Source organism: Mesocricetus auratus, unplaced genomic scaffold, assembly GCF_017639785.1.
Source record: "Mesocricetus auratus isolate SY011 unplaced genomic scaffold, BCM_Maur_2.0 Super-Scaffold_4256, whole genome shotgun sequence".
In the NCBI taxonomy this organism is placed as follows: Eukaryota; Metazoa; Chordata; class Mammalia; order Rodentia; family Cricetidae; genus Mesocricetus; species Mesocricetus auratus.
Genome location: NW_024429182.1, coordinates 59,676,067 through 59,702,575, shown reverse-complemented (window position 1 = coordinate 59,702,575; position 26,509 = coordinate 59,676,067). Strand labels below are relative to the sequence as shown.

The following is a 26,509-nucleotide window of genomic DNA, read 5'->3' as shown; positions in this document are numbered from 1 at the left end:
GAGCTGCCTGCATAGGCTTCTGGGAGAGCCCAGGACACACTGTTAGAACTTTCCACATTATCAACAGCCTTCCCATCCTTGAGGTAGCGCTGCAATCTCAGTATTCTAAATACACTCCCTGCTCAGCTTAATGGAGACACACCCACCGCAGGGAAACCTGGTAGAAAAAAATCCAGCCACAGAAGATTCATAGGACTTAGGCAATGAGTACTGTGTCAGCCTGAGACCCTCTGTGTGAGCACTGAGCATGATGCAAACGGTGTCATTGGCACAAGGCGGAGGGTCCTTACTCCCTAGAGCCTCCACATGTGTGTCAGTGCTGTTTCAAGGAGAGAGAAGGATCCACAGAGGCCCACAGGAGAGCAGAGCAGCTAAGCGGGCCTCATTGCCAAGGTTGAAACCAAGTATTTGTTCCTCAACCATGATCGAGATTGGTAGTTTCCATGACAACAAAAAAGATTAGACTCTCAGCGGGGCATTCTGTGACTTTAGATAGTGATTCACCTGGTCTCATCTCCCCTTACTCTCTCGATGTGCATGTGACCACACACACACACACAGAGAGAGAGAGACTAAGGAACTCACTGAGAAGCCCATGGCCAGCCATGCCTTCAGAGAATGGCTCCTGGATATATGGAAAAGCAGCTACCCAGGTCTCTTCCTCAATAGCGGGGTGTCTTGAAGAAGGCATGACCAGCCCTGCTGCCAACAGGATCCTGGCTGGGACCAGGCAAGTGGCCATTCAGGCAGCTTATGTCCCAGAGGCAAGTTATCAAAGGCCAAAATCCCATGAAGGGACAGGTCAGGCACTCACACATGCTCATAATCCTGAGCCAGAGATGAAGAGCGCTGGCCTTGGGCAGTCTGTCAGATCTTTGCGGTTCAGCCTGCAGTGAGGACCTTGTGAGGAAGTCCTGTCATTTTCCAAGGCTGACGTTTCAATTCTGTAGATACAGCCTCTTTCTGTGCATGGAGATCTCACACTTCCCCCAGAACCCCCTGTAGTTCCCAACACAGATGTCTTGGACCTCCTTGCTTACATTTTTTCTTAAGTATATTTTCCCTTTTAATTATCACTATAGCTGGGTGTGGTATCTCATGCCTGTACTACTAGAACTCAAGAGGTTAAAACAGGGGATATCAAAAGTTCAAGACCAACTTGAGATATATAGTGTATTCCAAGCCAGTGGGGATGGCAGAGCAAGATCTTGTCTCAAAAAAAAAATTTAAAAAATTTAAGGAGTCATTATAAGTTGAGACTTTTTTAATTTTCATTTCTAATCACCCCATGCTTGCCTATAGAAATACAACTGGTTTTGTGTGTGGGTCTTGTTTCCTGTGGCTTTGATGAGCTCTCTTAGCAGTTTCAAAGGTGTTTTTGGTTAATTCCTAGAAGCTGTGTGCATGCAATGATTATGTCATTAGGGCCTAGCAACAAAGTTACTCCTCCCATGCCTGCCCGGGTTGTTCTTTTTCTCCCGTCTGGTTAACTGCTCTGGCCACGATGCCAAGACAGTACTGGCCTTCTCCCTCCCTCAGCGTAGCTCACATTTGCCAAGTTCGTTGCGCACTCTACAGAATCAGTCTTTGCTGCATCCACTACCTCTATTTCCTTCCTGTCTCTGCTCTGTCCTTTCTTCTGTGTGAACAGATTTGTTTTGCCTGTCTTCTTAGTTCCTAATCACATAAAATTGGGGGGTTAATCTTTCATTAAAATTGCTGTTTTATGACTGTACGCTTTCCTGTGTGTGGTGTCGCCGGGTCCCCAAGACACAGTGTGTGGTTTTTTCATTCATCTCAAAATAGTTTCTGGTTCTCCTCTTCCTTGGTCTTTGGTTACTTAAGAGGGTGCAGCTTTATTTTCACAGATCGTTAGGTATTAGAAAATGGAGGAAACTGTCTGGAAACTTGTAGAGATTTTTCTTTTTGTGATGATTGGAATGCAGAAATTCCTGGCTCGGCCACAGGGGGTGGTGAGGTTTTAGCTGCTAAGACTCTGTGAGGAGATCTTTGCTACAACCAAGTCTCATTCCTTTATCATGTTTAGAAAATTTTATGTGCCCAGTGGCTCCACAATCAGGGAAGCGGAAAAACTGGGCTGAGAGTAGGTGACACACATCTTCCCTCCCAGGTAAGTCCGGCTGTGCCCAGAGTAGACACTTCCTGCTCTGTTGGAGTGGGAAAAGGAGAGTGGCCAGTGGCGCTGTGTTGTTGGGTGCTTAGTGGGAACTACAGCTTCCAGAGAGTACCAGGTGTTGAAGACACTGGTCAGAAGTCATCCAGGCATCATGCAGTAGGCCCAGAGCCTTGACAGGGCTCTTTGGCCCAAACACAACTGTAGATTTAGGGGGGATCACATCCCTACCTTGGTCCTATCTCAAGCCTCTGTAGGTTAAGAAACTACTAGCAATCAAGAGAAACATTAGGGAAGCCCAGGAGCACAGAGTCTTGGGGAAGAGAGTCCTAGGACCTCAGCTAGGGAACTGGGGGTCTCTGACAAGGACAATCTGGCTTTGCCATTGAAGGAAGAGGCCCTTGAACAGGCCTAGCACACTGGCAGAATGGGTCTCATGCTGAAAAGAAGTTGTACTGGGAGAAGGGGGTTAGGGGGGCAGTGGGAAGCCTGAGGAAAAGCTGAGTTGCCTTGTTGAGAGGGTACCAGGGTGGGCCAGTACCCCCAACCACCTACACTGGGCCTCTGCTGATGTGGGGAAACCCAGCATAGCCAAACATTATATCCACAGCTCACACAGGATATCCTGGGCTCTAGCTCACAGCATTATGGCCAGATACACTGCTAAGCACACTGACTGGCTCACAACAGTGTAACTCCCACACACATGAACACAGAGAGGTCAATACTTAATGAAGCCTCCTCTAAGAAGCCACCACAGAGCTCAAATGTGATTTCAAGCACAGGCCTTCCCACAATCTACTTGGAATTCTGCCCTTGTAGAACCAAGACTCCCCACAATGTCCATAGGGGACCAGAAATCCATCTCCCTATGTCCACATCCTCCAAAGGTGTCCAAGACTATTCCCCCATTGATGTTTACATGAAAACAGAAACTTACCCACAAAGTTTACATGAGGCCAAGATCTCCCCATTTGTCTATATTGACCCAGACCCTCCTCCTCAGTATTCACATAGGCCCAGAACCGCCCCCCTCCTGCTCCCATGCCACTATGACCTACCCCCTCTAAATCCAAATGTCCAACTAAATTCTCCCCTCCAGAGTACACACACACACACACACACACACACACATACACACACACACACTATATCTACATGGGATCAGGACTTATGACTATGTTCAAACTTATTGGGGTCACCTGGGGAACCACAGGTGAGAAGTTACTTATAGGAGCATGAGTGACTCAAAGCCCACCCAAGAATAAGTGAGGTCTCAGAAAGAGAGGAGAGGAGATAGGGAGAGAGCCAGTATCTCTAGAGCTCCCTGAAAAACCAGAAGTTACCTTAGCCCATTTCGAGTCTCCCTGGTAATTTAATTGTTACTGTTTATATAGCCTGTGAATATTATAAGTTGCAGGAACTTCCTGAACCTTGCAAATTTTGTTTTCTTCCTGAGTCTTAGGACCCTTCCTCCAACCTCCAGTAGGAAAAGTTTCAATTCAGAGAAAATAGCTACCAATACTCTCCTAGATTTTCCTGAGGCCCATGACTGACTCCTTCCTCCTACAGTGAAATATGTTGTGTCTCCATCTAGGAAAGCAGGCTCAATGCTCCACTCAAAGTCCTTTTCTGGGCATAGTGTCTGAACATAGCCTTGAGGCCCCTGACCCTTAGGAGGTACACTGCTGCCTGAAACACACAATGTTACTCTATAAGCAGCCTTGGAAGAGACTGGCTCTGCAAACTCAGGCTGGTCACAAGATGGCCCTAAGTAGACCACAGTAGGAGCCAGCTGCCAGAACCACCCTCATAGAACATCAGGAGGCTAAGGTCTCCTGAACAGGGCGTATGTCCTCCAGTGGAGACTGGCAGCCCTCCCCATGTTCATCTACATGACGATACAGGGCCTTCGCTTCCCTGGAAAGCTGCTGCAATCATCTTTCTCTAAAAATACAGTGAGAAGAATGAAGTTGAGAGATTGGGTGAGAAATGTGCAAACAAGCATGTGTGGATACTGTCCCCTGGAATGTGCCTTCCTACACAAAGTAGGGGCACAGTAGGACCCCACTTCTGGAAAGTTGACAGACTTAATATTTCACATCAGAGCTACACAAGACTTGCTATGTCCCCTGTAACCTTAGTCAACCCACTTCCCTGTTAACATCCTTGTTAACTAGCCGTCTGAATTATCAGGAGGCTAACATCTCCTGCACTGGGCATATGTCCTCCAGCAGTCATAGGACAGAACAGCGATCATTGTCCTGACACACAGCAACTCTGTCGGGTTACACCTGATACTGTGGCTGAGACCAGGCCTGCTGCCCACCTCAGGTACCTCTCACCCAACCCTGATGGTCTTCCCTCATTCCGAGATGTCTCTATGGATACATCTTGCCACATTTTTCCCACCCTCCATCAGCCTGAGGCTCATAGAATTTCTTGAGGTGGTTTGTAGATGCTCAGGGGCTAGTTCCCAGTCAGCTACATGGGATTACATCCTACCTGTCTGGTATGTTCTGCTTCTTCTGGTGACATCTCCCTCAGTAGCACCCATTGCGGTAGGACCAACAGTGGTCTTTCTGTTTGGAAGAAAACTCAGTAGCCACAAGAAGATTGCAGTCAGCTTCAAGAGCCAGCTTTGGGAAATGACCATTTGTTTCCTCCCACACAATGAGGACAGATCTGCTGAAGCCCCAAGGACTGACATGATAACAGAATGGTTCCCTGGGACCCTCATCCAGGAACCCCTTCTTGGGCAGCAATAGCAAATTCTGAAAGCTACCATGGGTCTGTGATGTTCTCATGTTTAAGAACCAGCCAGGCCTGATCTGCACACAGAACTTGGGACCCTGGAAATGACAACAGTGCCAAGCCACCTTCTTGGACCTCACACTCGAGGCCAGTCTTCAAGGGAACTGTGTTGCAATGAGCTGTGGTGTCACGCAGACAGACAGACAGATGCAGGCAGGAGACAAGCACGGACAACCCTCCTTCTTCTCTCTAAAGGCTGTGGAGTACACTGGGGAGCTGACAGGATGCCAAGATTCAGAGACAGGGAGCCTAGACACTCTTGCGAAGGTAGCAGCCTCTAGAGCCTGCTGGGGGGCCCTGAGCACCAAGTAAAGCATTCCTCAGCCACCCTGCCTCACGTCCTTGGGTGCCAGGCCACAAAGGCCTTAGAGTTAATGCCCTGGCCCAGGTTCCCAGATGAGGAAACTGAGGTTAGAGCGGCATGGAAGCCTGTGCACAGCCATAGCCAGGCTTTCAGGGTCCTGGGCCCAACATTCGCACCTCTGGCCACATTGTGTCTCCTCACTCAGGAGTCCAAACAACATGGTATTGACCTGCTCTCATTGCCTGCAAATGGACAGGAAGACCAGAAAAAGATCCCTAGTGCTTCCAAGGACACTTAACCACCTCCACAAGAGCCTGTTCTGCATCCCTGTGGAGACACAGGGGATTCCAGAACCTTGGTGGACAGATGAAGCCATGGCAGGTACCCATATCCAGGAGCAGACCTTGAGTCCACACATGGGAAATACATCCTAGAGCAGATTTGACCCAACAATATAACCTCTCGTCGTGCAAAAATGATCCCATAGCCCAACCTATGGTAACCAAATTCTAGCAAGTCCCAGGGAATGGTGTTTTAACATTTTGGTAGGTCTCATTACACAATTGCCTTTCTGAACAGTAAGGCATCACAGTGCCATTTGCAGGTGGCATCTGGTCTCACTCTACATTTGATCTCCATGTCTTTGTCTCCTCCTGTCTTCTACTTACCTAAAGTCTGTCCCTCCATCATCGGTGTATCAGAGGCATCTCAGGGTACACAGGAACCTTGAGCCAGCCTCCTTATACAAGTGGGTATGAGCCCATCAATACCTTAGCTCAAATTCCCTGTCTGAGTTCTTGCAGTGTAGAAATCCCTCCCAACGTCTCTCCATGGATCCTGTGTCTTGGGGGCATAAAGGCCCCAGAGGACAGAGCCAAAATGTCTTCATTTCTTTTCTGTTGCTGTGATAAAACACCCTAACAAAAGCCATTTAGGTAAGAAGGGGGTTGTTTTAACTCACCATTTCCTTCATCACTGTGGGAAAACACAGCAGCGAAAGCTAGAGGCAGCTGGTCACAAGGCATCCATAGTTAGAAAGCAGAGAGCAAGGGATGCTTATGCTCAGTTTCCTCTTTCCTTTTCTTTCTGCTCAAAGCCTGAACCATGAAATGGCTCTACCCACATTCAGCATGGGTCTTCCACTTCATTTAACCCAATTAAGAAAATTCCTTGAAAGGGCCAGAGAGGTGGTTCATCTCTTAAGGACACTGGCTGGGTTCAGTTCCCAGCACCCACACTTTGGCTAACAACCACCTGTAATTCCAGTCCCAAGGAATCTGTCTCCCTCTCCTGGCCTCTGAGGGCACTGCATGTATGTGGCGTGCAGACACACACGCAGGTAAAACACCGTACGCATAAAATAAAAACAAAATGAACTTTCTAACATGAAAGGAAAATCTCTCATGGGCACACCCACAGACCTACCTGACCCAGACAGTCCTTCCCTGACATTTCCTTACTAAATGATTCCAGATCCTGCGAAGCTGACAATGGAAAGCAGCCATCACCTATGACTTCTGAGTTCTCACTGCCTCTGTCCTGTACAAGAGATCTCTGAAGTGCCCCTACTCCCCTGAGCAGCATCAATTCCATATCCTGGCTGTTTTCCTTGACAACCAACCCCAGCACACCCATGATCCCAACACATCACTCATGTTTTCTGGGGACTTTGCTCTCCTTCTTGGGCAGGAACGGAAACATCAGGCTGGGTGGTCCTCTCCTTCCTAAACTCCCCAAAGCCTTGGGATTAGCTGTTCATCAAACAGTAAGACCTCTCAAAGACTGCCTTCACCCCCCCCATAGCCACAGTCCCAGCACTGAACCTTGTCCCAGGTGTGGGCCTCTCTCTTGCTCACACCCTCTAGCTCATATGTTAGCTGATGTCCTAGTATATTTATGACTCAATGAATGTACAAAAGTTTCAATATGTATGTGCTGAGGTTGTATGTGCACACATAAGCAGATATATCTATACCTATGTTACATATATACATACATGTGAGCCTGTGTTTGTATGATGTATACATGCCAAGTGTGTGCCGTGTGCTGTACAAATGCCATCCATGTAAATGGTATGCTCATGTTGAACAGAGTGTGGTAAGATTGTGATTGAGTCTGAGCCCTTTTCCATAGTTTCTCAGGATTCCAGTAGTAAATTTATTCCGACAGGTACACCATTTCCAGTTGGCAGCAAGGTGACTAGAAAGGCAGGGACACTGACTGTCTTAAGGTTTCTATTGCTGACACGAAGCACCTTTACCAAAAGCAACTTGGTGAGGAAAGGGTTTCAGCTTACAGTTTGTAGCCCGTCATTGGGGAAGTCAGGGCAGGAACTCAGTACATGGAACCTGGAGGCAGGAACCAATGCAGAGGCCCTGGGGGAGTGCTGCTTACTGGCTTGTTCCTCATGACTTGCCCAGCTTGCTTTCTTATAGCACCCTGGACCACAAACCAGGGATGGCACTGCCCGTAGCGAGCTTCCCTGCCTGATCAATCATCAATCAAGAAAATGCGCCACAGGCTTATCCTCAGGCCAGTCTAATAGGAGCACTCTCTCAGCTGAGGTTCCTCCTTGCAAAATGACTCCAGCTTGTGTCGAGCTGACAAAAGTACCACTGAACAGGCCCACAAAAGATGGGATTACAGCGTGGGAGGACAGACTCGGTTACCCAACAAAGCCTCCTTTTTCTTTTTCTCCCAAGCATATGAGGGAGCACTCATGTGCAGGGGTGCGCAGCCTGCAGCCAGGAGGAGCTCCTGGGCCTGTCTAGCCCCAAGTCCCACTGGCCTGGTTTTAGAGTGCCCCACTGTCCGTGGTTTGCCACCCAAGTTTACATACACTGGTGTGCCTGAATCGGAGCTGAGGACCCTGGGATTGTTTCCCTGTTTATTGTTAGCATGGTTTTCTCTTGGACACTGCTTTTTTGTTCATTCATTTGTTGTTTGTTTTTGTTTTTTGGGGTTTTTTTTTACGTTTTGTTTTGTTGATTTTGGTTTTGGTTTTAGTTTTGGGTTTGGGTTTTAGAGACAGGGTTTTTCTGCGAAACAGTCCTGGCTGTCCTGGAATTCACTTTGTAGACCAGGATGTCCTCAGACTCACAGAGATCCACCTGCCTCTGCCTCCTGAGTGCTGGGATTAAACATGTGTGCCACCAATACTCAGCCTGTACACTGTTCTTAAAGGTGCATTACACTAACTGCTCGCAACGTGACTCGCCATTCGGTCTCACTGTGCAAGACAGGTTTGTATGGTGCTGTGGTTGGTCCAACCCCTCTGCCTCCTACACTCTCAGGTGTCCTGGTCCTTCCTCCCTTCCCACGAGGCTGTACCTGTAGCACCCTGAACTGCTGCTTCTAGAGGTTAGCCTTCTGAGGTTCTCTCCCCCTCTCCCTTTGACATACTGGGATCTGATTAGGGCTTCATTGAGACTCAGTTCCCTCCTTCCATTCTGTCACCAGAAAAGGAGAGGGTCTGACCCCCCAAGATAGATAATCCAAGCTGTACCTGCCCTGTGTCAGGTAGGCTGATGATTTGAAAGAAGTCCAGTCATCAGGGGCCCAGTTGGCCAGGGCTGAAACACTCAGAAGACAGAAGCCTCCCTGCAGAGGGAAACTGCACTTATCGAACAGTGATCCTAGGGTGGCATGATACAAGAGTTCCAGAGGAGAATACATCTGGAGCTTCCTCATAGTAAGCCAGGCATCAGACCCCAGTGAAGAGACTGTGACCACTGCTCTTCTGGCGGCCAGGACAGCTGGGTACCCAGGAAGAGGACAAGACAGGCACTGGTGCAAAGGTCCATGACCCAGACAGCTGGCATCGAGTAAGAGAGGGGACTCTAGAGTAGTCCAGCATCCACACTGGTGATGAATGCAAACACAGCAAGAAAAATCATGGCCTGGACAAAAGGCATCTGCAGCGGTCTCTCAGCCCTCTGCTGGCATAGTGCAGGCAAGCCAGGAAAGAATTAAAGACCAAAGTTGTGGCTGTGGTGTGTAAGGGTTTGGAGCTGCAACTCTGCAGGGGAGGACCGACCTTCCCAGCCACTGACTGGGAATAATGTCTCCCTCTGGGCAGATGACTTCCAGGTGACGCTGGAGGAAGCAGGATAAGGTTTACAGGCACTGCAGAGGCAGTATCGGACAGTGCTGAGTGACCCTAGTGAGAACCACAGCAGAGCCTCCAATCTCCAAGTAGTAATTGGGACTCCGGGGCACTACTCTCTGGCTCCTCAGAGGCCTGTGTCTGCAAAGAAAACCATAGGTTTGCTCTAAATAGAGAAAACCTATCATTCCTGTCGAGTTGCTGCGGGAGTCTGCAGCATCGAGTGGCACCTTGTGGCTGTAACCTGTAGACATCACGGGGTGTGACTGCCTTTCCACACTAAATGTGCTCTCAGGCTTTCATGTTCAGAGCCAGGGCTTTCTGTACCCCACCAGCCACAGAAGGAGCGGAGTCCCTGTGTGTGATGTCAGGTCCGCTGGCTCAAGACAGCCAGGCGCCGACTGACCTCCAGTGCCCGGGAGCAAGCTCTGGACAGAAACCTGTTTTGAGTGGATCTGCAAGCACAGCTCACTCATGAGCTCTCCCACTGCTGCTATGGACAATGTGCCCACTAATATGAGCCACTTCACAGTATGATGCCTCCAGCATGCTACAAGTCCCACATGGTCTGGATATCTTCCCTTTTGGCTTTCCATGATTACAATCTGGACGTCTTTGTAGATTTCCCTCCACATCAAGCCAGAACAACTGGCCAGTTTTTGGCCTTTCTTTGACCCTTCATTCAGCTGATGGCCAGACTTATTCTGTGACAGCATCATACATATTAGGCTGCCTCCCTAGCTCTAATGTCCCAGCTTGGTGCAGGCCCACGTTTAGCCGCAGAGAAAGCCCTCATAGTCACACACCCTGCCGAGTCCCAGTAGCAAGTCTCCACTGATGACTAATTTAACCAAGAAATGTGAGGGTCCTGTGACAACAGACTCGACACCCACCCATTGGCAGCCCCTGCATGGAGGCACCGTCTGGCTATATGGAGTTAGTAAGGTCAGTCTCTACCTGTATACGAAACAGTGATGTGGCAGAACGGATTCCCCAGGGGATATGGGGAGACTGTAGAGATGGAGGCTTGGCGGGGATGAGGTGAAGCAGCTGGGGAACAGCTTGTCAAATGCTGATAGAAGATCTTGAAAGGGACTGAGCCTTGAGGGGCTGCAGGCTTCTGGGGCATTCTGCTCAGTAGCCTCCGAGGTCCTTGTCATTCAGCTGAAAACACTACCTTACAGGTTGGGGTTCCTGTTTCCTAAGAAAAACCCTAATACTTTCTAATCAAGTGACCCCCCCACCCCACCCACTTCTTCCCAAGAAGAGCAGGGTCTTTGTGAGAAGACATTGCCTGGTCTATCTCTAGAGATGGGGCTGAGCCAGCCCCGCGCAGGCCGTGCAGGCCGGGGACATAGGCATATAGAGAGGAGGAAGCTCAGGTGTCCCACTGGTCCCATGTGTGCCCCTGAGAGCCACACAAAACTAGAACACCTGCAGCTTTAAGTGTTTCTAGCCAGGAAGCCTGGCAATCACTAAGTGGGGTTAATGTTGCCTGTCTAGTGACAACTCTTCCAAGATGATAGAGCTTAATCAAGGTCTGATGTGTTCATCAGGGAGCTGGGAGAACCCCATAAGAGGGGACCAAAAGTCAGAGTCAGAGCCAGCTGGGACCCCCAGTGCGGAATGGGTCTGTAGAGCTGAGTCTAGCCTGGACTAGTGGCCAAAGGAAAGGAATCTAACCTGGACTTGTGGCTAAAGGAAAGGAGTCTAGCCTGGGCTAGTGGCCAAAGGAAAGGAGTCTAGCCTGGACTAGTGGCCAAAGGAAAGGAGTCTAGCCTGGACTAGTGGCCAAAGGAAAGGAGTCTAGCCTGGACTAGTGGCCAAAGGAAAGGAGTCTTCCTAGATGTACCTTCTGGCTGCAGGGACCACAAGGCATGCAGACTCTAATGGGTTCCCTAAACTCCAAAGCCACAGGGATTCTGATGGGTTCAGGAGATGGGATAGGGCCAAACCACGGCCCACCTGCTGCAGCCCACCAGGACTCATTGGGAGGCCAGTGAACCCCACTCTGGACCAGATTCCCACCTACCCTCGTATAGCTCTCTCCCATGCTACCAGCACTGGCTATAGCCACCTCAAATGAGTCCTGAGAGAGTGGGGCTCCTGCTGTCTAGTGGCCTTCTACTTTGCCTTTTGTTGCTGTGATAAAACACTGACCAGAGCTGGGTTGTGCTGGCGCACGCCTTTAATCCCAGCACTCGGGAGGCAGAGGCAGACAGATCTCTGAGTTCAAGCCCAGCCTGGTTTACAGAGCAAGTTCAGGGCAGCCAGGGCTACACAGAGAAACCCTGTCTCAAAAAAAAAACAAAAACAAACAAACCCTGACCAAAAACAGTGTGGAGGAGAAAAGTGTTTATTTGGCTTACAGGTTACAACCCATCATCAAGAGAAGCCAAGGCAAGAGCCTAGGGGCAGGAAATGACGCAGAGACCGCAGAGGAGGAGTGCTGCTTACCTGCTTGCTCACTCTGGCTTGCTCAGCTACCTTTCTTACGCAGCCCAGGCCCGCCCGCCTACACATGACATTGCACTGCTTCATCAGTCAGCAATAAGACAATGGCTCTGACTGGGAGGTGGTGCACACATTTAATGCCAACACTCAGGAGGCAGAGGCAGGCGGATTTCTGTGAGTTTGAGGCCAGCCTGGCCTACAGAGCTAGTTCCAAGACAGCCAGGACTACACATAAAAAAACCCTGTCTTGAAAAACCAAAAAGGCCGGGCATTGGTGGCGCACACCTTTATCCCAGCATTGATTTCTGTGAGTTCAAGGTCAGCCTGGTCTACAGAATTAGTTCCAGGACAGCCTCCAAAACAATACAGAGAAACCCTGTCTCGAAAAAACAAAACAAAACAAAAAAAGTTCTTGAAGACATGGTCACAGGCAAATCAGATCAAAGCAATTCTTCAGCTGAGGTTTCCTCTTCCTACATGACTCTAGGTTTGTGTTAGATTGACAGCTGAAGCTAACTACGATAGGTGTGTTCCACATCCTCTAGGAATTCTAACGCAGAGGCATTTCCTGCTAGGACAGTGGCCTTCTTCTACCTGGTCACAACAGTTTACAAAGCCTTCATGTATGCTCAAAACTGAAAACCCATTGCCCCGACCTTATCCTACCCCCAGACCTCCACTGTACCACCCTTCACTGTCCAGTCACCCTCCCAAAGCTATCCACTCTCTGCAGCCCATCATCCTCCATCCACCCACTCCATCCTCCTTCTGTAGTCTAGATATACCCATCTGGCAATCCAACACACACACACACACACACACACACACACACACACCATGAAAAATAAATGACCCAGAGACTGCTATTGGGGTTCAAACTTCAAGCTGAATATCAGAAAAGCAAAGCATCCCACCGCTAGCTCTCACCTCTAACTCAGGCTGAAAGGGCTGAACCACACAGAAGCTCTCACCAAGTCTCAGTGTGTCGGGGAACGAATGCCTCCTACTGAATCCTGATACTGATTTATATACCGCTCACGAGTCCTGGGACTAAAGGTGTGTATCACCATGTCCCAGCCTCTGGCTGCTGGGATTAAAGATGTGTGCCTGGCTTCTATAGCTTGTGACTGACTTTGCTTTCTGAATCCTCCGGCAAGATTTAATAAATCATAAATAATATATCACTACACACACACCTGTCTATCCACTGTCAGCCTTATTTTTGTGCTTTTCTGAGTATGCTGCAGACCTCACATACACAATACAACTGTTCAGCAGTGTCTGCTGGCAGGGCTTCCCCACTGTGTGGAACTCACTTGTGCTCAAGTGAGTAGTGCTCACACATGCTCAGTGAGCTGCAGCAGATGCAGGCAGAGAACTTGACCACCCACCTAGGCAGCCAGCAGAGCCCATTCTATGAAGACTAAGTTTACGGGAGGCTATGCATATAATGGTAAACCGCGAGTGTATTCAAGGAAGAGGCAGCCAAGGGAAGGAGAGGGGTGATGTCCATGGGGTATTAATAAATGACCGTCAGCAACCGATCTAGGGGGTGTTGCTGCCTGAGGCAGAGCAGCCTCTGGTGACATCCCCACAGGAGTGTGTCCTCCTGAAGCTGGGGTGGTCTCTGTGCAAGACGTGCTTCTATCAGCCTGCTGTGGGGGCTGTTCATATCAGGAGCATGCGTGAGCGCTTCTTAATCACCTGACGCTTTATTATTTGTCTACTCCCTTGCTTGTGCTCATCTTGCTTTGAGTTTGACAACTTTCAAAGCCAAGTCCCAAAAGTGTTCTCATGTCTGGCCCTAGGCACCACTAGGAGGGATATTTTTCCATCACACGTTGACTCTGCCTGGGATGAATAAGACCATTCGGGACTGGAGTGTGGCTCTGTGGTAGAACACTTGTCTAACATGTACTCCACCCTCAGAGCACTACAAAGAAAAGAAAGACTCGGGGGGGGGACAGAAAGAGAGAGAGCACAAGAGAAAAAGAAACCCACTGCAGTGTGCAGCCTTTTCAATCAGACATGGTTGGCTCAGAATTTTTTGGATTCATGTCCTGTGAGGACAGATACACAAACCTATCATGTCAGGAATCAGGGATTCTTCTGAATCCTTCAAATGGATCTGAATAGTCTAATCATTTACATACCCAGATAACTCTACAATCAATTTTTCAACTTTTTTTCTTTTGGTTTTTGATTTTTCAATACAGGGTTTCTCTGTGTAGCCTTGGCTGTCCTGGAACTCGCTCTGTAGACCAGGCTGGCCTCGAACTCACAGAGATCCACCTGCCTCTGCCTCCCGAGTGCTGGGATTAAAGATGTGTGCTATCACCACCCAACTTCAATTTTTCAACTTTTAAAAGAAGAAAATCTTCTGGGGCTGTGACTGGGATGCATTTATACTATTTAATGACATCTTTATTTTTTTCTCAGTGGTCTCCTGTTTTCACTCAAATATAAACATGTGTGTCTATGTGTGAACCCTGCACCTTCTTAAACACACACACACACACACACACACACACACACACACACACACACACACACACACGTCCCATAGATCCTGCAGGATTTCTCATGAGAAACATGCCCCTTCAAACTCATCTGGTACAAGTGTTTCCCAGGTGACTTAAGGACAAGGGTTGGCTGAGTTTGGGAATGAGTGCATGCTGTCTCCACTAGCTGGTTTTCCTGAATCCCGTGAATGACCTCACTGTGTTGTCCACACTGCTGATACATTAAACCACTTTGCTACTATGTGTGAATAACAAACCAGCCCAGAGTTGTGAGGCCATTCTTATTTCTGTAAAGTATTAAGGCTTCCTTTATGAATACATTGCTAGAGAGTAGTTGCAAAGTACTACAGGTACAAATAACTGACCTCTTCAATGTCTGTGTCTGGTTTTGACATCAGGTCCCACTGACCCAAAATCTGAGGAAATTTTTCCTGCCCACTTCTCCCACTTTGAGTATACAGATATTAAAACCATTTTTGTTTGTTATTATTAGACAGCACACAATAAAGTTCATTTTGTTTTGTTTTAGTTGGTTGGTTGGTTGGTTAAGGAGGTTGTTTTTTGTTTCTTTTTTTTTTTTGAGACTCAATGTATTATTTATTTGTTACCCTTAAAGACTTATTTTTGACTGGACTCAGACTTAGAAGTAGAAGCTCTCAGCGAGGACAGCCTACGTCTCTTGGCGATCTGTTCCTGGCGCTTTTCTTTGGCTTCCTTCATTCTCTTGGCCAAAAGTTTAGCATATTCTGCAGCCTCCTCCTTGTTTTCCTTTGTTCGTTGTTTCTTCAGAGCAATACGACGGCGTTTGTGTTGCAGGACACGTGGAGTAACAAGACGCTGAATTTTGGGCGCTTTGGTCCTGGGCTTCTTACCTTCTTTGTTTAAAGGCTTTCTCACAACATATTGGCGGACATCATCTTCTTTAGAGAGATTAAAAAGCTTTCGGATTCCGCTAGCTCTTTTAGGTCCCAACCGACGAGGAACAGTAGTCAGTCCAGGAATATCCTTCTCTCCTTTTTTTACAATAACCAAGTTGAGCACACTCAGATTGGCGTCCACGATGCATCCTCGAACAGACTTGCGTTTCCTCTCTCCCGTTCTCCTTGGTCTATAGCAAGAATGCCCCTTACTCAACAGCAGGCGCACTCTGCCGTGGGTCAAAACGCCTTGCTTCATGGGAAAACCTTGTTTGTCATTCCCGCCACTGATTCGGACCACATGACCCTTCCACTCTTCACCCAGAGCATCGGCGGCTACTTCTGTGGCTGTGCGCTTCTCGTAGAACGTCCGAAGCTTGCGCTCACCGTCCACTTCGATGAGTTTCTGGCAGCCGGTTGCGGGGAGGGATGTATTCAGCTTCACCTTGACACAGCCCTGTTTTTTGTTTCTTGAGACAACATCTTGCTATGTAGCACAGGCTAACCCTGAACTTTGAGAGATCCTCCTCTCTGCCTCCCAGAGGGGGTATGTGCCATCAGGCACAGCAAGATTTTCTTTTCTTTTTTCTATGAAATATATTTTGATTATAATTTTCCCCTCCCCATCTTCTCCCAGATTCTCTCCCCACCTTCCTACACACCCAACTTAGTGTTCTTTCTCTCTCTTTCTCAAAAACAAGACATAAAATGAGAATCAAAACAAACAGTGAAAAAACAATTAATACTGTAAAAATGCCAAAACAAAATTAAACAAAAAGTCCACTCCCACCCCCCAAAAAGCTGGTATCTTCTTGGGCAAGGGGCTTGCCTGGAGTGTGGTTGATACACCCAGAGGCACTCTACTGGAGAGAACTGATTTTCCAGTTGCCTTCAGGTATCAATTGAAGCAAGATTTTCTAATGTTTTTGGTTTTATTTTTTCCCCAAAGAATATATGTATTTTCCCAAAGTTACTGAATCTGTTGGCATACCATTATTCACTATATATACCTTTGATTCTTGCAATGTGTCTGCAGGATGCATAACAATAACTGTTTCTTAAGATTAAGAACTAATCTTCTCAAACCATCTTTTTAGTTATTTTACTACCATTATTGTGTGTTCACAATATGTGGGGGGTGGGGGGATCTACAAGCCATGGCATGTGTGTAGAGGTCAGAGGACAACTTGGAGGAATCGGTTCTCTCTGTCCACCTTTACTTGGGTCCTAGAGATCAAGCTTGTGCTTGCAAGGCAAGGCCTTTGCCCTCTGAGCCATCTTGTCAGCGCTTCTCCTCTCCTTATGTAGTCTAAGGTTCATAGCCTCAGCGGTTTTGCTGTGGAAGAGCAAGTTTTCACGAGATTCCCTGTTCTTTATCATGTTCATCAGGGGCCTACCCTGAGCTTTTGTTTTTCTACCTTGTTGGGGTAGAATTTTAGATCACTAAATTTCAGATCTTCAGCTTCTTTCTAATGGAAGATTGGAAACTATAAATTTCCCACTCAGCCCTGCTGTATCTGCAGTCACAAAATTTGGATGTGTCATATGATTTTCTTTGGTATTGTTTAAGGTACTTCCTGATCCTTTATGATTTCTTCCTTGTTCTGTGAATGATTTATAAATGCATTGCTAAGTCCACAGTGTTTGTGGCATCTTGGTTATAATATTATCATCAACTTCCCATCTAATTTATTTGTGGTTCTAGAATATGCACTGCATGATCTCAAATCTTCTGAATGTTTGCGTCTTTCATGGCGTATACCTAGTGAAGAGCCCAAAACTACTGAAGAATATCATTGTTGTCACAGTGAGTATGCCACAGGCAATGAAGGAGTAATAGAAGGTACCAATGCTGCTGCGGTGAACAAGCCACACACAGTGGAGAGGGATGTGTGGATACTATGGTTGCCATGGTGAACAGACCACATGCACAGTGAAGGAGGGTATATGAATACCATTATTAACATAGTGAATAGGCCACATACAATGAAACAGGATGTCACTGTTGCCATGGTGATAACTATATGCACAGTGGAAGAAAATGGGTGCTTGCTGTCAATGCCAGTTTTCATGGTGAACATGCTACAGGCTCTGGAGGAGGATGCAGAGATACCATGGTTGACAGATTGAGGCGGGAGATCAATGCTATATGGAATGTAATATATTTATTTACATACAAGCTGAAGGGACAGAAAGCGTGTCAGGTTTCCAGAGGAGAAGAGAGATTCCTCTTCTCTTTCACTTTCTTTTATCCTCACCTGTGCTAAATTTCCCTATCTCTGCGCTTATGGGCGTGAAGAGTTTTGTGGGCTCACACCTACAACAGGTCACACACAGCAGAGGACTATGTGACATGGATGACATGGTGAAAACACACCCTGAAGGATTATGAATATTATGGTCACCACAGTTCTTGGGCCACATACACTAAGTGAAGATATGTGGGTACTACTCTCATTTGTGTGAACAAGTCACACATTCTGGAGAATAATGTGTAAATGTCACTGATGTCATGGTGAACAAGGTGGGTGACATTGGTGACGCTGTAGTGTGAGATATGTTACTGCCATGCCTGCTGCGCAGCCTGTGTCTGAGATTGTGCGGAGGGTGTCGGGATTGATGACACAAAGACCAGTTGGTGGCTTCTAGAAGGCTCTACTTTATTCTTACCCTGGCTGGTTATATATACCCTGACACCAGAAGCAGTGGTGGGTGGGTCAGAAAGAGGTGGTTAGTCTTTGGAAAGTTCAAGGTCAGGACATTTCCATGGGACAGCCCTTATCAGGAACTTATTGCTCCAGGCACTGTATTGTTTTTAGTAAACATTGTCTTTCAGCTGCCTGCTCCCAGGCTGATGGGGAAGTGGGCCTCTGGCCAAGGTCTGTTGTTCCCACAAGTTACAAGGAGTCTTGAGGTCAACTTCTTCAAATACTATGTTCACAGCCTCTGTTTCCTCATTGATTTTTAGTTAGTTGTTCTATCTCTTTCTGAGAGAAAGAACTTTAATACCACCTATAATTTAGGAACTGCTACTTTTCCTTTCTATCTGACAACATTTGTTCTGGTATTTTGAACCCTCTATTGGTGTCTGTTTGGTAGCTGTGCTGCCTCCCTGGAAAATGCAAATATCATATCATACCGGAGCCTGTTTTCCCTTCTGATGTTGGCCTAGCAGGCTTCCTTGGCTTACAGCAGTGGTTCTCAGTGTGTGTGTGTGTGTGTGTGTGTGTGTGTGTGTGTGTGTGTGTGTGTGTAATTAATTTATTTTTTACATTCCAGCTTCTTAACCTTTCTAATGCCACAACCATTTATAGTTCCTCATGTTGTGGTCACCCCCAAACCATAAAATTACCTTCATTGCTACTTTATAACTGTAATTCTGATACTACTATGAATCATAATGCTAATACCTGATATGCAACCACTGTGAAAGGGTCATTTGAACCCAAATAGGTCGTGACCCACAAATTGAGAACCACTAGCTTCCAACCATACCCATCTCTTCTACTCTTGACTATCTCCAGCTGGGTCTTTCCTTTCTCTCTGTTCTAACAATCTTGGCATTGAGGTAGACTGTTTACACTGTTAAAATGTAACTGATTTTTCACTTGATTAGATTGTCTCCATTTTATTTTCTCTTCTTTCTCTGCCTCTTCTGCCAGGTTGTTTTGGTGTAGTCTCCATTCTTTCATTCCTCCTTTTCTTCCTACATTTGTGTTGTTACTATATTTTCATCTCAAATTCAATGTATTAATTAGCTTTCCTCTCTTAGTGTCTTGCAGCCTCCTTAGAGATTAAAATGACCAATCTGTTCACAATCTAAGTGAAATAAAGTTGTACTATGTCACATAAAACATCCAGAGATACCTTGTAACTCAAGACCACCTCTACCTCATCTTTTATGTCACAAATGCCACAAGTGTCACCCCCACCCCACCCTCCGTTTTATTTGTGAACTCACAGATGGTCAGACTTCTTCATTTTTATACTCATCTGTATTTTGAAGATGTTAAAGAGAAAACAAATCTTTTCTAGTTTCCCTAATCCTTGTATTCCTTGAGTTCCTTGCATTCTCCCTTCCTGATGACCAGCTCCCTTCAATGCAGCATGCCACCATCCTGAGGCATGTCATGGGACCTTCCTTCCAGTGTAGTTCGCCCAAGCACAAACTGTGGTTATTTCTTCTGCAAGAGAGCATACCTGCTGCACTTGGTTTTCGTCTCTTTTCAGAAAAGGTATCTCTATGTAGCACTAGCTTGCCTGAAGCTTAACTGCTGGGCAGCCCAGGCTGTCCTCAAACTTGTGCCACACTGTCTACTCAGGGTGTCTGTAATAGCAGCCACTTTCTCATGGAAATCCTCTCTGAGGTGTCACCAACATGGCTCAGCAAAGTGGGAAGCTATCAGTCATTCCTGATATGACAGAATCGGTGTGTGCACAGGCTAAGCCTAGGACACACATGCTCAGTGGAGTTGAAGGCAAATAGGAGGCATCCAGAGGGCTGAACACTGAATCACCCTCAGTGAAGCTACCATCTGAGGCCCATGGAGGGGAGGTCAGTCCATGCCACAGCCTACTCCTACCAGGGTGATCAGCTGTCCCCCCATGGATAGCTCAAAGGTGAGTCAGGTTCCTCACCCTAAAACTAGGTCTAACAATACACTCATCCACTGATCACTGGGCACTGCTGACAGGGAGGGGAGGGGTGTGAGCTAGGCTCTGGCTAAAGACAGGCCCAAAGGGAGTCCAACTGGGCCACCACTCAGCACATCACTTTAGGATAGGGATGCCCCACTCAGTGCCCTCCATAACCTGCTTGCCCTATGGATATACTGGCTGTTCCTCCTCGCATCTGCCCTGCTCCCAGCCCAGGCTCCACGAGGTCCCACTGAGTCTGCAGATTCACAGTGAGCCCCTGCCAGCCAGAACCAAGTGGGAGGAGAGCAGGCTCCCCCACTGGACATGTGCCTGTCTAAAGGGTGGCATGACCCTGGAATCCAGCCACCTCCCTTTTGCACCGGGGAAGGGGGAGGGTGGCCTCGTTTCTCCATGAGGATTTGGGCCATTCCTGGGAAGTCAGCCTTCTGGTCTCTGGCAGGTTCTACCTCATCAGCGGAGGGGTCCCTTTCATCATCTGTGGGGTCACAGCTGCCACAAACATCAGAAATTATGGGACCGAGGATGAGGACGTGGCATAGTGAGTACTTCCTACCTGTGAGCCAGTGAAAAGTTGGGAGCACTGTCCAGCTCCTCCTGGGGTCATCCCTGACACTTGAGGAATTTGTCAACTTTGTGCCCAGGGCTGGGGAGGGCAGGGAAGGTGCCCACAGGCATGTCATAACCATTCTTTGTTAGTGATTGTCCTCCAAGACACCTGTGGTAAAGCAAGCCCTTGGGGTGAACAGAAAGCCTTGGGCCCCAGAAGACTGCTCGGGGCCGTGTCTCCCCAGCCTCTGTGTGAGCTGAGCCCTTCTCCCAACACCCTCAGCTTACCACTGGCCCTATTTCCTCAGACACCAAAGGCCTTCCTTTTTATAGCCTGGGACCAGATAGGTCAGCTAAGCACGGCATACCTCTGGAACAGAGACAGACCCAGCCCCACCCCCACAGGTGCCCGAAGTCCTGGTGGAACCTTCATCATTCTCAGCATCTCCTCAGGATCCCAGGATGTCCAGCCCTCACTCAAGCCATAGTGGGCCCCATGCCCTGCCCATCAGAACCTGTCTGTGCCCACTTCTCCTTACTCAGGACAATTTCCTGTCCACCTCAGTGGGCCTCCTTGTCCCCTCCACCCCACACCTGACTCTGTCCCACCCCTGCCCACCTCCTGAGGACCAGCACCCAGAGTTAACCAACCATCCGGATCCAAACACTCATCTAGACTGCAGTTCTGTCCCCATCAACCCAAACATCATGGCTGACCAGTCTCCAGAGCCATCTGTGTCCCTATCACAATTAAAATCCCCGCTTGTAGGAAACCCCACTCAGTCCTGATGGGCAGGGGAGAGAAGCTACTCCAGCTGCATACCCACACTTGCCTACTTCTCCCTGCAGCTGCTGGATGGCCTGGGAACCCAGCTTGGGTGCATTCTATGGGCCAGCTGCCTTCATTGCCCTGGTCACCTGTGTATACTTCCTCTGCACGTATGTGCAGCTGCGACGTCACCCAGAGCGCAGGTACGAGCTCAGAGAGCGCGCCGAGGAGCAGCAGCGGTTGGCGGTGTCAGAGAGTGGCCATCGCCATGGGGTACGTCCCGGCACACCACCACCCAGCTGTGATGCCCTGGCTGCCTCCCAGCTGCAGAATGAGCATTCCTTCAAGGCCCAGCTGCGTGCGGCTGCCTTCACGCTGTTCCTGTTCACAGCCACATGGACCTTCGGGGCCCTGGCTGTGTCTCAGGGCCACTTCCTGGACATGATCTTCAGCTGTCTGTATGGCGCCTTCTGCGTGACGCTGGGCCTCTTCGTACTTATCCACCACTGTGCCAAGCGGGAGGATGTGTGGCAGTGCTGGTGGTCATGCTGCCCCTCTCGGGGAGACACCTCAGCCACCAAGCCCAGTGCCCACCCTACACTCAACGCCAATGGGGATGCGCTGGGCCATACAGCCTGCCTGCAGGACTCACCATGCCCTGGAAAACTCAGAGCCTTTGGCCATCCACCAGCCAGCCACTGCAAGATGACCAACCTGCAGGCTGCCCAGGGCCATGTCAGCTGTCTGTCACCTGCCACCCCCTGCTGCGCCAAGATGCACTGCGAGCAACTAATGGAGGAGGAGGCCCACATGCACATGGCTGAGGAGGACACCTTCCCTCACGATCCCCACCTGCATGACCCTCACCTGCACAGGTGCCTCAAGGGCAGAACTAAGCCCCACTACTTCAGCCGGCACCAGGCAGCCGCAGCCGAGAGGGAGTATGCCTACCACATCCCCTCCAGTCTGGATGGCAGCCCCCACAGCTCGCGCACAGACAGCCCCCCCAGCTCCCTTGAGGGACCAGTAGGAGTGCATACATTGGCCTGCTGTGCCCAGGCCGATCCCTTCCCCATGGTCACCCAGCCTGAGGGTGGGGACATGAGCCCTGGGCTCTATGGCTGTCCCCCACGACTGTCCCCAGGCCCTGCCCACTTGGAGATGCTACGAAGGACACAGTCTCTGCCTTTCGGGGGCCCCAGCCAGAATGGGCTGCTCCAGGGTGATGTTCGAGAAGGCCTGCCATTTGGCACTGATGGGACAGGGAACATCCGAACGGGACCTTGGAAAAATGAAACTACAGTGTAACCAGGTTGGGAACACAACTCCGGCACCAGTGCCACCATGTGTCCTGTCCCTGCAGGAGCTTCAGAGCAGAGAGTGACACTCTGCTCTGGGAAGGTAATGGGCTGGGAGGGTCATCAAGTGACCAAGTGGCTCAGAAGTGGTTCATGCCCCTCAGTCATGACCCCTTTAATTGTGAAAGAGCTCTTCAGGAGAACACTGGGCCACACACACCGCCACTGGTTCCAAGGTGGGAGGTAACTCTCCATAAGCTTGTCACCTGCTTTCTGTTTATAGCACCTTCCCTTACTGCTAGGAGGGAAGCTGGGAGACCTCCACAAAGACTCCAGCTGGTGTTCCTGCCTTTGGTACCTGTGTGCTAGGTTTTACTCTAGGGACCACAGCAGTGGCCCTCCAGAGCACGCTCACACGGGGCTGTCCTTGGTCACCTCACACCTGCATCTTCACTGGGGACCACCTGGCACCTCTGCCTGCTCACCACCTGCACCCAGATGGGACATGGCCCTGGCCTGACAGCCTGAGGGCATCTTGGGTGCTGAGAATGGGCCTGCTGTGGAGCTGTGGGAAAGGAAGCAGCCAATGGCTGTGGTCTTCAGAGAGGTGGCCCCAGCCCCTCTGAGCCTATGCTTCGGAAAGATGCCCACACACTTTTCGATGGAGACCTGGCTTTGGAAGTCAGCCGCTGTCGGACTGGATTGTGTTCCAATGTGAGCATGTAGTAATCAAGTTCTCTGTTCCACAGGGAGGGGCTAACCGGGGTGTGATGGTCATCACAGGTGAAAAATTCTTTTCCTTTCTTTTGTCATTTTCATGAACACTTGGGTACAAAGCCCCACCTCAAAGAATAGACGTCAACAATGAGCTTTTTGTAAAAGCAAATGTCTTGTCCTAGGGGAGGTCCTCACAGAGGTGAGAGCCCATGAGTCCAGAGATGCCAACCTATGAGACTGTCCACCTTTCCTTTCTGTCTTTCTCTTTCCAATTTGTGGTTCATATGCACACACATGTACACACACATACACATACACACACCACATATGCACACATATATATGTACACTGCACATGTGTAAACCCACATACTTATACACATTTACAGTTACAATATGCATACCACAGACATGTGCATCCACACACCTGCTCACCACAAACATGCATGTGCACACACCTGCACACCACCATGCATATGCATACATACTGCAATACCTACATATTGCAATACCTACATACAGACATACTGTTCACATAACCCACAAATAATTAGTGCATTTCATAGCCCTGAGCACTGGGCTCCTCTGCATATGTGAAGAGTCTCTGTGACTTGCTTCACAGAGCAAAGCCTTGCTGACAACCTCCTCTCGGAGAACAGGCCACAGCTAAGTTCCGAGAGCATTGGAGGCGGCACCTTCTGCAGCCCGTGGTGGGCAGTGCCATCTAGAGGCAGACACTCAGTATCTGAGTAAGCAGACTGGCAGGCAGATCTGACATTTACAGGCTCCTCTGTGACGCTCTCCCTTAAAGCAGCATTCTGCACCCATCCTCCAGGTGGGTAGCCAGGGACCACCAGGCCGTTTCAGCTCTTTTCACTACCGGGCTTCTTTACCTGCTTGCGTAGCTGACGTGTGCAGAACCCACCATGCTGTGTGTGTACTGTAGATTCAGACCATCCAGAGGAAAATACAGTGTTTTACATTGTTTGTCCTTGGTCAGGCTGGTCAATAGCATTCGTGTGTGTTTCTCAGTCCTAACAGGGAAGAACAGTGTGGGAGAGGGTGGGATGCCATTCAGACTGCTCCCCTGGGCCTGCCCGTCACATCTTTTCTTCCATAGGGCCTCTGAGATATCAGAGACACATCTTCATTCAACCAAAGAAATTCAGCATTAAATATTGAACCTTGCTATGCTTCAGCATTGATTTAGAGTCATGAGTCCACTTGGACCAATACTGCAACAGACTCCAGTTATGTCCTGCGGGGCAAGTGTAGTGATTTGTAGCATACCTGCTTTTTAGAGCCCTCGACTCCTAACCAGCCTCCCTTAGACTGTGAAACTTGTCTGTGCCAGCTTATCAGACTTTCTCTCTCACGGCCCTTCCTTCTTTCATGAGAATGCGTATGGCCAACGTGTAGGTGACTGTGCTGTGAGTGTGCACATTACTGTGTGAATGCACATGCATGTAGTACGTGCTGTGTGAATTGTGAGAGGGTGTTTGTCAGAGTCACGAAGTGTGCATGTGTGTATGCATCTGTGTGCTCTTCACAAAGGTAGCCTGAGACACCTCCCACCCTTCTCCCCAGCCTCCCTGCACTGCTAAGGATTTCATGAGGTTATATCCTCACCACACAGAGATGCTATGATAACTTTAATCGCCTCTGCAGTGATTCTAGCTACGGAGGCTCTGCATGCTTGGAGACCAGCCGTGTTTGCTGTGTCTCCCTCGGGGGCACTCCACAGCCAGACAATCTCACATCTGCCTGCTGAGGTATTGGCACTGCCTAGGCAGCTCAAGGACACCTCTCAGATCTAGGAATGAGTCACCTCTGTGGGGGCTTTGAGCAGCTGAGAGGCCCCTGAAGCTAGCAGAACAAGATGAGATGGGATCCATGTTCCAGTGGCCGGGAACAGTCAGGTGAGACTGAAACATGGGAAAACAATGGAGACATTGGCTCCATCTTCAAAGAAAAGTCGGCTAGAGGATGCAACGAGGCTTTCAGGGATGTGGGTCTGGGAGCAGCCTTGACTGGGGACCTGTGGTTAGATCCTTCTGCAGGAGCAGGCAGTCCCAGGCATTTCTTAGTAGTGCCTGTCAGCGTCCCTAACAGTGGCTGTGCCATAGGCAGTCTTCCAAGTCCTGTCAACTGACTCTCAGTTTGCTGGGTAGGCTCTGAGATCAGCAGAGCCTTCTGCAAAGATCACAACCCCCAGGGAAGTCCCGTCACACTTACTCCTTCATGAGGTCTGTGTGATTTACTATTCACCAAAATGTCACCTATTATAACTGGAACCAAAGACCAAAGCCGATGAAGCGGAGTGTTTGGAATCCTATGACCACGATGGAGCCCAGCTCTGCATCTGAAGCACGGGATAGGGACAGGGGTTAGAGAGAAGAGAGACAGGAGGAGCACTGGACCCAAGGCTTAGGCAGAGGCTTGGTCCAGTGAGACTTCCGGGTAGAAAGAAGATAGAGAACCCAAGTGAAATGGTATCTGGGACAAATGTGCTTCAGTTAGCCAGGAGGATGGATGGAGCAGGAAGGTCCTGAGATCCAGACATGAAAGAGGAGCAAATCCCTGGGGCCACACTAGTAGCTGATGTTTTCACAGTGGGAAGGGAGGCTACAGTGAGGATCATTCTTCATCTCAGGCCGTTTGGCTTCTGTGTTCACAGACGGGAGGATGGATGGAGCAGGAAGGTCCTGAGATCCAGACATGAAAGAGGAGCAAATCCCTGGGGCCGCACTAGTAGCTGATGTTTTCACAGTGGGAAGGGAGGCTACAGTGAGGATCATTCTTCATCTCAGGCCTCTTTGGGTTGGCTTCTGTGTTCGCAGACGGGGCTTAAACAGAGCAAGCACCCATTCAGTCAATTCCCAGTGCTCTGGAATTACTGCAGGCCTCCTAGGGCTACACACCATGTTCTTTCCATTCACCGAGGCCCAGACAGGCACTGGGTACCTCCATCCTGGTTTCCCAGTGGATCATCTGGGACCATGGACCCCTGGTTGACCACTCACCCACTACTGATGCGGATACTCAGAGAAGCAACATTAATTTCCTTTTAAACCTGGTCTTCATGATTTGATTCTGCATAATAAAACATAATAAAAAAGCTGTGATACCACATTCCTGTCCCCACAATTCAAACCCCAGCCATAACCAGCCATGGCCCCTTGGGGGGGTGGGGGCGAGGACACGACACTGCAGTCAGGCTTGGTTTTACATGTGGTTTGGGGGATCTGATCTAACACCAGGAGACCGTGGC

The 26,509-nt window shown here is 49.0% G+C and overlaps 2 protein-coding genes across 2 annotated transcripts in view; one reads left to right on the top strand and one right to left on the bottom strand.

The window, feature by feature from the left end:
- Adgra1 (adhesion G protein-coupled receptor A1) overlaps positions 1-24,225 on the top strand; it is a 44,254-nt gene extending 20,029 nt beyond the window's left edge. Inside the window, exons 6-7 of the mRNA XM_013114220.3 lie at positions 20,349-20,447; positions 21,305-24,225. Coding sequence (XP_012969674.1) covers positions 20,349-20,447; positions 21,305-22,532 — 1,327 coding nt within the window. The 3' untranslated portion in view covers positions 22,533-24,225. The remainder of the gene's footprint in view (positions 1-20,348; positions 20,448-21,304) is intronic.
- LOC121135486 (40S ribosomal protein S6-like) lies at positions 14,919-19,857 on the bottom strand. Its single transcript, XM_040734319.1, has 2 exons — positions 19,834-19,857; positions 14,919-15,707 (listed from the first exon to the last, which is right to left on the bottom strand). The coding sequence occupies exons 1-2, from the start codon at positions 19,855-19,857 to the stop codon at positions 14,952-14,954; spliced, it is 780 nt and encodes a 259-aa protein (XP_040590253.1). The 3' UTR covers positions 14,919-14,951.
- Positions 24,226-26,509: the final 2,284 nt, after the last annotated feature.

What these genes read in the sequence shown, in the direction of transcription:
- LOC121135486 (XM_040734319.1), bottom strand. Translation starts at nt 19,857, where the DNA reads ATGGGGGGACAGCTGATCACCCTG. An exon ending in GGGGACAGCTGATCACCCTG is followed by an intron (nt 15,708 to 19,833) that starts GTAGGAGTAGGC and finishes AACAAAAAACAG; the next exon opens with GGCTGTGTCAAGGTGAAGCT.